Source organism: Cynara cardunculus, assembly GCF_001531365.2.
Source record: "Cynara cardunculus var. scolymus isolate 2C chromosome LG 12, CcrdV1, whole genome shotgun sequence".
Classification (NCBI taxonomy): Eukaryota; Viridiplantae; Streptophyta; class Magnoliopsida; order Asterales; family Asteraceae; genus Cynara; species Cynara cardunculus.
In genome coordinates this window covers 36,306,431-36,318,800 of record NC_037539.1, presented here as the reverse complement: position 1 = coordinate 36,318,800, position 12,370 = coordinate 36,306,431, and the positions used below count along the sequence as shown (strand labels likewise).

At 32.3% G+C, this 12,370-nt stretch overlaps 1 protein-coding gene and 1 long non-coding RNA gene across 2 annotated transcripts; one reads left to right on the top strand and one right to left on the bottom strand.

The window, feature by feature from the left end:
- The first annotated feature begins 3,715 nt into the window (after positions 1-3,715).
- On the top strand, positions 3,716-4,216 carry LOC112523873. Its single transcript, XM_025133545.1, has one exon. The coding sequence runs from the start codon at positions 3,716-3,718 to the stop codon at positions 4,214-4,216; it is 501 nt and encodes a 166-aa protein (XP_024989313.1).
- A 683-nt stretch (positions 4,217-4,899) lies between these two features.
- On the bottom strand, positions 4,900-7,556 carry LOC112523404. Its single transcript, XR_003070262.1, has 3 exons — positions 7,286-7,556; positions 5,436-5,585; positions 4,900-5,335 (listed from the first exon to the last, which is right to left on the bottom strand). It is a non-coding gene; the product is annotated as an uncharacterized LOC112523404 (long non-coding RNA).
- Positions 7,557-12,370: the final 4,814 nt, after the last annotated feature.

The window sequence follows — 12,370 nt, the reverse complement described above, 5'->3', positions numbered from 1 at the left end:
GATCATGTGAGACCAGCCTGTTTTCGTGAGACCCGTGAGACCGCCTTTTTACACTTGAAATTTCACAGCATAATGCTATGAATGTGACTTTTTTTAACCTTCACAGCGTTTTTGTTGTGAAAGTTCAAGTGTAAAAATGTGGTCTCACGAAAACATATATGGTATATTTCAAATGCAACCCACCCTATTGTTGCAACCCTTACAACCCATTTCCAACCGATCAATGAATTTCTTTTTTTTAAATTATTTTTTAATTGAAAAAGTTAAATATGTCATATACTAATATTAGATAATTATAAGTATTTTTAATTAAAAATAAATTATATCCTATTTATGGTTACTCATTACAGCTTCTCTTAATAGGTTCATCAGTTATGGAAATGAAATAATAACTTCATCAAAATGAATTGGATGGTGTTTGTTAAATAGTTTTAACAATTCTCCAGTAGCTTTATAGAACACTATATTAAACATATGGATTATATGTCATTCAACGAGATTTTCATTAAGGATATCGTCGAAAAAATCGGTGTTTTCGATTCCATGAACGACTGTCAAGGTTTTGATTACGTTGGTGAAAATGCAATCGCAGTTAATGATGAAACAATATAAGTTCAATGCAATTATTCAATGAGAGATGAAGATGGCTGTAACGATCGAAACGAAACATTACATGAGCACAACGACGGAGTTTTTGTAGATTTTGTTGATGATGACGTTGCATCGTTGAGCAATGAATCTGAAGGTATTGATCGACTTTGTTATTGTTGCAGGTTGACTTTGAGAATACACAACAGTCGATGATGATGTTATTGATGCACACCTCTCGACTTTGTTATTGTTGTTGTTGTTTACAAGAATGCAAAGAATTAATTTTGATGTTTAATGAAAATTGTTTCAGAAGTGTATATGTTAATGAAACGTGTTTGAGTAGTGTAAAAGAACATGACTTGAAGCAGTGATTATTGCATTTTAAATTATCTATATGTTTATGAAACGTGTTTCATATGCTTTTGTCTTATGCACTGTAACAACCTGTTAATGAACCTAAAAATTGCTGTTAATGAACCTAAATGCAATGTAACATGCTGTTAATGAACCTATATGTTAATGCACTGTAACATGTTGTTTTATATGGTGAATCAGGTTTCATAAACATGTTTGAATGCACTGTAACATATAGTCTTATGTGGTGAATCTTTGAATGCACTGTAACATATAGTCTTATGTGGTGAATCAGGTTTCATAAACATATAGGAGAATCAATTTCCGGTGTTCTTTCTTGAAACCTGTTAATATGTGTGTGATGTCTGGGAGATTATGGTTGCATAAAGGGTTGGTTCTTTACTGTGACAGGATTCAATTTCTTCCCATATTACATTGCTCCATGTTGTTCTTGTTGGATTGCAAATGGAACACATTGCATTACCTATTAGTGTTTCCATTACAATAAACTCTGGTGGTGCAGAATATATGCACATGGTGTATAGAGATGCATTGCCCAGGGTGTAACTTTTGACAAATTCCACATTTACTTGTCAGTTAGCAGTAAACAACATATATTCTTGTTATACAAATGAAATTGTGACCTCAACATGGCAACCAAAGGTGGTTTAGAACTAGCCTGCAAGTCCAACATTAGTTGGAAAGATGGAACGAAGACAAATTCGTTACTGTTATGGACCAACTGTAATTTAGTATTGAAAAAGTTTTGATTTGTTTGATTTTGTAGATTATCGATTTGATGGCATGGGGGAAACGAACGATGGGTCGAAATGTTGGTTTCCCAATGTAGACGCAAAATATAAGCCGAAGGTGGGTGATGATTTTGAGACTGTAGAATTAGCTAAGAAAATGTACCGAAAGTATGCTAATGAAGTTGGGTTTGATGTACGTTTATCTAACAAGAAGATAAATAAGATTGATAGTATGTACGTCCCGATTTTATGTGTGTAGTACGGAAGGAAGGCCACCAAGTAAGTATTTTGATTCCTTAGATATTCTTCCGGGTGATCACAGGATCCGCAATTCAAATGTAAAGCGTTCCGGTTGTGGGGCATGTTTCAAGATTCATTTTGTTAAAGAACGGAGATAGTATGAAGTTTACAAATTTATTGAGCAACACAATCACATGCTTTTTAATAAGGAGGAGATGAGGTTTTCACGTTCTAAAAGGCAACTACATTACGCTGATCACAAAAATGTATTTCATGGTTCTAGTTCGAAGGTTGGTGTCACTAAATCTCATAGATTTAGGAAAGCAATTATGGATGGTGTAGATTGCTCGGGTGGCACCGTAAGAGATCATGAAAACTTCAAACACGATATGACTTATTTTGTTGGCAATAAAGACGTGCAAATGTTGTTAAACGTGATGTCTAATAGGAGGAAGGTGTGTCCTGAGTTTTTTTTCGAGTACAAATGTGATGATAAGGAGTTGTTAGCAATTTTCTGGGCTGATGAAATTGTGCGATCGAATTATAGGGAATTTGGTGATGTAATATCATTTGATGCAACGTTTAGGACGAATAAATAAGTTACAATTGATATGAAACTGTTTGTTTGTGTTATCTATATTACATGTTATAACTTGTATTAATTTATAATGTTTAATTTTAATAGGCATGCTATGATATTTGTTATGTTCGTTGCAATTGATAATCATAAGAAATATGTCGTTGTTGGAGCTGCTTTGATTCACAATGAATCTGTGGTTGATTACATTTGGGTATTAAAAGCTTTTGTAAAAGCTCATGGACGTCAACCACGTTTTGTGATCACTGACCAATGTGCGTCGATGAAACAAACAATTCTCATTGCATTTTCTGAATCCAAGCATCGATTGTGTATGTGGCATATCACTAAAAAGGTTAAATCTAACGTAATTACGATGAAACTTTTTTGTTTTCATTTTTTTTTTCATTTTTTTAAGTTTTTCTTCTAATCGTGTATGTGGCAGATCAGTAATTACCTCCAACATCGTATGCCGTTTGTTAGCGAATTTAATAAGTTGGTGTGGAACGTTCACCTTGTCCCTGATGAATTTGAGATGAAATGGAACAACATGATGGATTTGTATGGATTACGTGGAGACTCATAGTTTGATGAACTGTATGAGATTAGGGAGTCATGGATTCCGGCTTATTATAAGGATTATCATATGTTCGGTCTAATGAAAAAAAACATCCAGGTCGGAGAGTATCAATGCTTTTTTTAATGTTTATGCATATTTTTGGCACAATCTTGTCATTTTTATTCGTTATTTTGATAATACAATTGAAAGCCAACGGACGATACATGGGTCGCTAGAGGTTACAACCAAGAGCACGATTCCTCGATTGGTGTCCCCTTGCAAGTTAGAAGCTCATGCATCAGAAGTATATACACGAAAGATATTTTTTGAAGTTTCAAAAAGAGTTAAGAAAGGTTGTTTGGCTTTGTGGATGAGATGGATTCACCGACGTTGGTGAAACCCGAGTGTACACCATAACACACAAAAACAAAGCTTCTAAGATCACAACAAAGTACACGGTAGTTATTTCTTAATTTTCCAATTTTGCCAAACAGTTCAAATAGTAGAATCCTATTTTAACTTCCTAATATGATCTGGTTTCCCATATAATAGTTTGTCAAGAACAAGATGGAAAACTTGTATGATTGCTCCTGTAACTGTTTTGTTCGTAACGGAATTTTATGTCATCACGCTCTTAAGGTAATGTTAAATGACGAGGTTGATAGAATTCCAGATAAATATATAGTTCGTCGTTGGAGACGCAATCTAGTCCCAGTGGAGTGGTCACCAGCACGTTTCAGATATGAGGAAGTTGACGCTGATAAGGAGAGGTTGATGAGTGTTGCTTATTCGTATTTTGAACGTATTCTAGGTCGAGTGCGAAATGAGAAACATATTTTGTCAAAATTTGTTGACCAACTTGAAGAATGGGATACAAAGATTGATAGTGAACTTCCTCTACAGTCACACGCTCAAGAGACAACATCATCTATTAAAGAGTTTCTTGGAGTATCTCAACCCGAAACTATTGATGTTCTACTTCCAACCAGCATACAAAATAAAGGTTGTGGGACTGGTAAGAGACTTATTAGCGTCACCGAGAAAGCAATCACGAATGGCAAAAAGCAGAAGAGAAAGTGTCGGTTATGTCGTCAAATTGCTACACATGATTCAAGGAATTGTTCAAAACGTGATTTCACTTAAATTATGCCTTTTAATTTTTGGTGACATTTCATTTCAACACGTTATAGGATTATATTATTGTGTTTTAGTTAACTGTATTACAATGTTTAAACTAGTTTCATCAAATTATTAATGAATCTCTAATTTTTTTTAATAAAGTTGAATATGGTTTCATTTTACTGGTTGAAGTAGGTGTAAAAAGCTAAGTGGGTACATATGATTCTGATGAAAATAGATACATATTATTCTTATTGTGAATCTGGAATCACCACATGTGTTAATCACCAAATATATGGATCATTATGTTTTGCATTATTTTTACATACATCAAGAAACTTTTGATCTAGTTGGATATGATTTCATTTTACCCTCTGGGTAGTTGGAAAAAGTTATGTGGGTACTTGTGATTCTGATGAATAGGGGTTCATCTCCATGTGTTAGTCTTGCTTCAATAATCATGTACTTTTGGATGGATATGGTTTGCACTACATGGGTTCATCAAAGTGCTTATTTAAATATGTTATTCAAGATTGTTAATCTATATGGTTTGCATTATTACTAATGAAACAAGTTTAATTAACAGGTGTGTTAATCTGGGTTCACCATTCATATGACAATGTTTTGGCTAAATATTTTCATCAAATGTCATATACATTTCATAACGTCGAACATGCCAATAGCATAATGTTTAAACAAACTAGAAAATTCAATACCAAAATCAAGTTATTAAAACCGTCTACATGACAAAGATATAAAAGAACATCCATCAATCAGATTCGAAGTCTCTCAGTCTTTCTATCGTCAACATGTTTTCTTAACTTTTTTCGGATGGCTTCATCCATTGATTGGAACTTCTCATCTTCCTTAACGACATATTCCTTCTTCTTGTTATAGTTGCTCACCAATAACTTTGCTACATATTTCATTACGAGGGAGGCTATTTGGCTCTCTTGTGTTTTTCCTTCTTATGCCAGTCCAGTTTTCCATGTTCGCACATCTCCCACGTATGTCTCCATCTGTCTCATTGCAAACACGCCACAATCATCAAAGTTGTTTTGTGTCTGCCAATCCATTCTCAACCTTTCTTGGCCTATTTCATCTAGTTCTCTCCCCGCTGGATGTCCAACCGCATTCAAATGCCTGATCATCAATCTTTGTTGTATAAACGGAATGAAATGGCTAACAGATCGTATATCATATTAATAAAGAATACAATTATACATTAATATTTAATTCATACCAGAATGTCTGTAATGAAGTCATACATCTGTAGAAGTTGATCATCATCGGACACCTCTAAATATCTGTTGTCTATGACAACAACCGATGGGTTTTTCAAATTGAACACCACAACATAATAGTGTCCCTTATCCAGTAACGGGAATAATACCTATCATTTCATCAAGTTGTCAATGTCAAAATCTGTCGATGATAGTAATTCATATAACCTGAATTTTATTGAACCATACTCAAATTTGAACCAGATTCATGATTGCACCTTTTACCCATCTTAAACACCATTAACATGCCTAATACAAGTTCCTTCATGAATTCCATACTTAACACTTATAATTAATCCATGTTTTCTTCAAGATAACAAGATAATAACCAACATATAACATTAATCTTACAAAATTAACCACTAATCACAAACATGCAAACCCTAATATCCTTAATTAACACTAATTACAATTTACAAAGATTAAACTTAGTATTAGAAGCATACCTTCAATAAATTTCACATAAACATCAAGAATTCATCCGTTTGAGCTTTGATTCTTCAAGAATTGAATGTGTTTGGGCTTATGTGTGTGAAAATCGTACCTTAAGTGTGTGTGAGGGTTTTAGAAGTGATTTGGGGAAAATAAGATCAATTTTCGTCCATTTAGTCACTTAAACCCGAATTGGGCCGGATTTGGCCCGGTTGAGGCCCATTTGACTACCAAACACTAAAAAAAATCATAACTTTTTGCTCGGACCTCCGTTTTCGATGAGATTTTTGCCTATGCGATCGTAATAAGATAATCTATAACTTTCAATAAAAATATTTCAGAAAAGATCTTTCAATAAAAGCAGTTTTACGTTTGTTACATAAACCCTTAAAGGTTGCAAAATAACCACCCCTTCTCACTTTCTTTCTCGCTCTCTCTATATATAGGGTCAACTTCAGGAAAACGTTAAATAAGTCGAAAACAGAAAGCCATGAAAAGAATATGAAAAAATATATTATGGATGTCAATAACAAGAAATAATATGATTTTTTTGTTTATTTTTAGTCTTTCTTCAAATTAAAAAAATTAGGGGGTTGAGATTTTTTAATCTAAAAGATATTGTTGTAACCGCTCGCTTAATCACATTTATTAAATTTAATCTAAGGTGTCGTTTACCATACGCTTACTCGGGTAAGCGCTTACCAAGTCATTTTACTTTACCGGATGAATATGGGAAGGACTAAAAATCTTACCCGGTAAGAGCGAAGGTAAGAATCGAGAGTCTTACCCAGTAAGTAAAGATGAGAACTTTTACCATGATTAACACTTACCGGGATAAATTGTTGCATACAATGCCTTTTAGTGAATAAAATCTTACCCAGTTACCGAGTAAGTAAGCGATAGTATTGAATTTTACCGGTAAGGTAAGTGTTTAGGTAAGCGGCCCCTAAGTGTTTTCTAATTTTCCATCTATTTAGAGTTTTCTTCTAAACGTAAAGGATATATACCACTTCAATATGGTCATTTTAATGATTATCCCTCTAATCTATCGGTATATATCCATATGAAAGAAACCCCACTTTTCCATAACCGTATACTTGCAATTTTACATATCCATATGCAACTATACAATCCCCAACCAAAGCTGCTGGAATCCATATGCACAAACATATAAATCAAAAACCCCCAAATTTAACAACCCTATAATATTTAACTAAGTGAAAGATCAGACACGAGAATTACATGTATTTTAGGGATGATATGTTATAAATCCTACAAATATTAGGTAAAAACAAAGCAATAAACATGGAGTTGCAACACGAACCCTAACTGCGAGTATGAATTAAATCGTAAAATAAATTGAAGGAATTAGAATTACCTGATTATGAATGATATAATAATTCCGAGACCACCGATTCCAACAATAAGCGCAAGATCAGCACCATGGGATCTTMTCTTTTCTAGGTTTGTGATAAGAAAAACAACTCCGTAGAAACTCCCCCATCTTCCATGGCATAAATTCGTATGTTGTCAGGTTGATCCTCGAAAGTAAGTCAGATATTAAGATCGGAAAAAGAAAGAAGCTCGCCGGCGACGGTTGCGGAAAGAGATTTGGTGAAATTGAAGAGGACGGAGAGACGGTAAAAAGAAGGTGTGTCGGCGGAGTTGTTTAGACCAACTTCGTTGTAATTTTACCATTTTTTTGGGTTTTAAAAGACACGGTTTTTTTCATGCCTAATTATCATATTTTATTTTAAATTTATATAATTCATGTTTATTGTTTAATATGTTAAAATTCCTTTTTATAAAAAAATGTTATATTTTTGAAGCGTAAAAATTGGATTCATGGAATAGGTATACGAAATAAAGGTGGTGGGACTCGTAAGAGACTTATTAGCACTACGGAGAAAGCAATTTCATACGGCAAAAAACATGATTCACGGAATTATACGAAACGTGATTCCACTTAATTTATCTTTTTGAATTTTTCATATCATTTCATTTTAAGATGTTATTGGATTATACTGTTGGGTTTTAGTTCATTGGATTATAGTGTTTAAATTAATCATAATGACATTTGTAAATGCAGTTTTATATGACAAATCAATGGATTATAATCCCCTGGTGAATCTGGGTTCATCAATTATGTTAGTGAACCAAAAACTTTTATCTATACTATATTATAAAGCATTTGATAAAAACTCTTAAAATCCACTTTTTATGCATAAAGTACTGTTTAATAATACATATTACTTAAAACTCAAGATTGCAAGTAGATTGTGCGTAAGCACAACTTATTAAAGCTCCATATCTGAATTCGTGTAACTAAATGCAGATAAACATAATCAAATACATGATAAACATCTCATTTTAAATATAAAAAATCTAAAATATAATTAGGATAATGATCGAGTTCTAATAGAATACTTAATTATTATCTTTATAAATTGTTATATTATTAAACCAAAAACAAATTATTTCGTTATTAAACTTAAATAAAATTATAATAAAAAAATAAATTAAAGAAATTACATAAAAAATGAGAACTTTAAATAGTTGATTGATATTAACATTGATATATTTTTTTTCAAAGTTTTATGATATTTTCAAATTTATATTTTATTCAAAAATAAAATCATTATTGTTTTCTTAAAAACACATAATCTATATCTATACTATATTATAAAGCATTTGACAAAAACTCTTAAAACTCATTTTTTATGCATGAAATACTTTTTATTGATGCATATTACTTGAAATTCATAATTACAAGTGATTTTGCATAAGTATAACTTATTAAAGTTTCATTTTTAAATTCGTATAACTAACTGTAAATAAACATAATCAAATACAGGATTAACATCTATTTTAAATATAGAAAATCTAAAATATAATTAAGATAATCATTGAGTTTCTAACCGAATGTTTAATTATTATCTTTAATAAAATTATATTATTAAACAAAAAATAAATTACGTTGTTATTATACCTAAATTAAATTATAAAAAAACTGAATTAAAGAAGTTACACTAAAAAAAAGAGAACTATTAAATAGTTAGTTTAATACTAATATCGATTTTATTTTAAAAAAAAATTATGCTATCTTCAAATTTATATTTCATTCAAAAATAAAAACATTATCGTTTTCTCAAAAACACATAAAATCGTATTATATCGATAGGGACAAATAATAAAAACTAAACATTAAAATGAAGATTTATCTCGCTGCATTGCACGAGTACTCTTCTAGTAGTGTCCTAATGAAACTGGTTTCACCAATATGTCAATGAAACAAAAAACTTCTTGATTTAGTTGAATATGGTTTCATTAATATGTTAATGTTAGAGTAAAAAAGTTAAATGACTACACATGATTATGATGAAACTGGGTTCATCAATTATGTTATTCTTGATTTAGTTGAATATGGTGAATCTGGGTTCATCAATTATGTTAGTGAAGCAAAAACTTCTTTTAGTTGAATCTGGTTTCATTAATATGATAAGGATAGAGTAACAACTTAACTTTCCTCGATGATACGTGATCATGGTCTGACAAGTTGCAAAACCATGAAATCGAATATTTATTATCCTCGTTAGGACCACATTTGTCATTATTTGCTGTTATTTTATGCCATTGCCAACAAACAAACGATCAATGACTTGTTTCGGAGACCAACAAAAAGTTAAATAGATGCAACGGTGAAATGTTACACCTTGATTTATATCATACAAGTGACAAATACATCATATGAACATGAGAGTGTAATTTACGACGATATGGAACACAATATTTTCATCAAAATGTCAAATGCATACCATAACGTTGAAATGCCAAAAGCACAATGTTTAAAAAAACTAGAACATTCAATACCGGAAGTAAGTACTTAAATGCGTCTACATGAAAAAAAATTAAAGAGCATCCATCAATCAGATTTGAAGTCTCTCAACTCTTGTATCGTGAACATGTTTCCTTATATTTGCACATATGACATCATCGATTGAGTGGAACTTTTCAACTTTCTTAACGACGTACTCCTTCTTGTTGGTATAGTTGCTAACCAATAACTTTGTTACGCATTTCATCCAAAGGTTTGCTATTTGATTCTCGTGTTTTACCTTTTTGGTGCCCGTCTAGTCTTCCATGTTCTCATATTTCCCATATATGTCTCCACATGTCTCATTGCAAACACTCCACAGTCTTCGAAGTTGTGTTGTGTCTGCCAGTCCATTCTCAACCTCTCTTGACCTATTTCATCTAATTCTTTTCCCGCTGCATGTTCTACCGTATTCAAATGCCTAATCATCAACCTTTGCTGCATAAACAGAAAGAAATGGTTAACACATAGTATTCAATTTTATTAAAAATTGCAGTTCTACATTGGTAATTAATTCATACCAGAATGTCCATTATGAAGTCATACATTTGTAGAAGGTGGTCGTCATCGGACACCTCTCAATATTTGTTGTCTATGACAACAATCGATGGATTTTTAGATTGAACACCACTAGATAATAATGTCCCTTATCAAATAACGGGAAGAATACTCGTTATTTCATTAATTTGTCAATGTCAAATTCGACTAGTGATATTAGATTAACATTAAACATAATTAATTGACAACAATATGAATCTTATAATAATGCATTTAGATTATAACAATGCATTTATATGAAACCAGCTTCAATCCATTTTGTATAATAATGTATGTTGGACCAGTCATCTTTATTTATTGAATCCTCACATGGAGTGTCAACGGTGACTCTACGTCTGTTTATAGAATCAGCACTGTTGCCACTGATGTTGTTTACATCTAGCTTGTACAATTCATTTATGGTGGTCTCAATGGTTTCCAAAACTTTAAATGCTAAACAAATATCCAGTAAATTAAGACTGTAGGGTCAGCTTCGCTTGAACTTTCCCATGAAACGGTATAGTTCACTTGACAACCTATAGGAACACTGGTCCAATGTATCTTCATATACAATGAAACCAAATTCAATCCATATATGTAGCGATTGATATAATGAAACCAAAATTGGTACATATTCAACACTGATTAAGCAATTTAAAGTTACAAAACGTACCAGGTCCATGTTACGCATTTGTACGACTTCCTAGTTGCTTTTTGCAGAAGACAACAAGCCCTTTTTGAATAGTGCGTATTGGGTATTATGGTTGATGCACCTAGATCTTAGCTTAAAGTATCCCTGTAATAAAGCATGATGTATTGAGGGTTATATAAATTTAGATGTTATGCAAGAAATATATGTTATTTATGGTACTTCCTACTCACATACCATAACTTCAGTGTTAAAAAAATAACGACGCAATGAATCCCTGTTCCGATACCATTCTTCATAGTTAAGCAATGTTGCCCATGCGTCTATCACACTTATGTACATTGTAGTTGTACGAGCCAAACTTTCAATTGCGTGACAATGTAGCTTCATATCATTTGGTGTTGAAAACAATAATTTACTGCAATTAAAAAGAACAAAATGATAAATATAATCTTAAGACGAATACCATGGTATAAATTATGTAATAAAAGAAGTTTACATATCATGATTAACTTACTACTTTCCTCCAAGCCCTGCTAATGCCCATTCATGGATTTTTTTTCCTCTGTTGTCACATTCATGTCGACTGCTTTGATAACATATGGGGATCTGAAATGGTCACCCAACTTAAGTTCTCGTCGAGTCGCTCGCTCCACTTGTTGGTCGTTTGCATCATTAGATGATCCTACATTACACCTTTTCATTGGAGAACTTCTTTCTATACCCTTTACTATTTCTGGTGAGTGAAGGACCTTCCAGCTCTTCACGCCATACCATTGAAACAGGTTTCGGTTGCTTTATTGGACTAATACTCAGATCAAACTTCGGAGGAGTAATACCTACATATGATCTTTTCATCTTTGAATTTGATATAATATTGTCTACTACTTTGTCACAAGCTTCGAACAACCTCCTCTTGGTTGACTTAGAACAACCTCCAATGAAGGTTATCCATCTTTTTTTTGAAGTGGATTGATCCTTTAATCCAATAAAATCAGTGTAATGTGTGGTGTTATGTTGGTCCCAAAAGGGTCTACAAGAATACTAAACAGTTTGTAGGAGGGGGGTGATGAATACAAACATAATTTTCAAATTTAAAATATATATTGATAAAGAAGATCAATACATATTTTACAAGATTGTTTGYGGAAAGATARGTTGAGAGAAACCTATCTAAACAACCTTTAGATACACACAAAGATTAGCAAAATATAAGAGAAGATATTGCTGGGGGGTTCTTTTACTTAAGCTGAAAGAAGCTTAAAGTAAGAATGAGTAAGAGAGTGATGCGCACTCTGTATGGAGAAGAAAACACTTCTATTTATACCCAGTGCATTAAATRTTCATTTAATGCAGTATGGTAGGTTTAGAGTGCGTGTCAAGCCTTAATAGGAAGGCTTGTC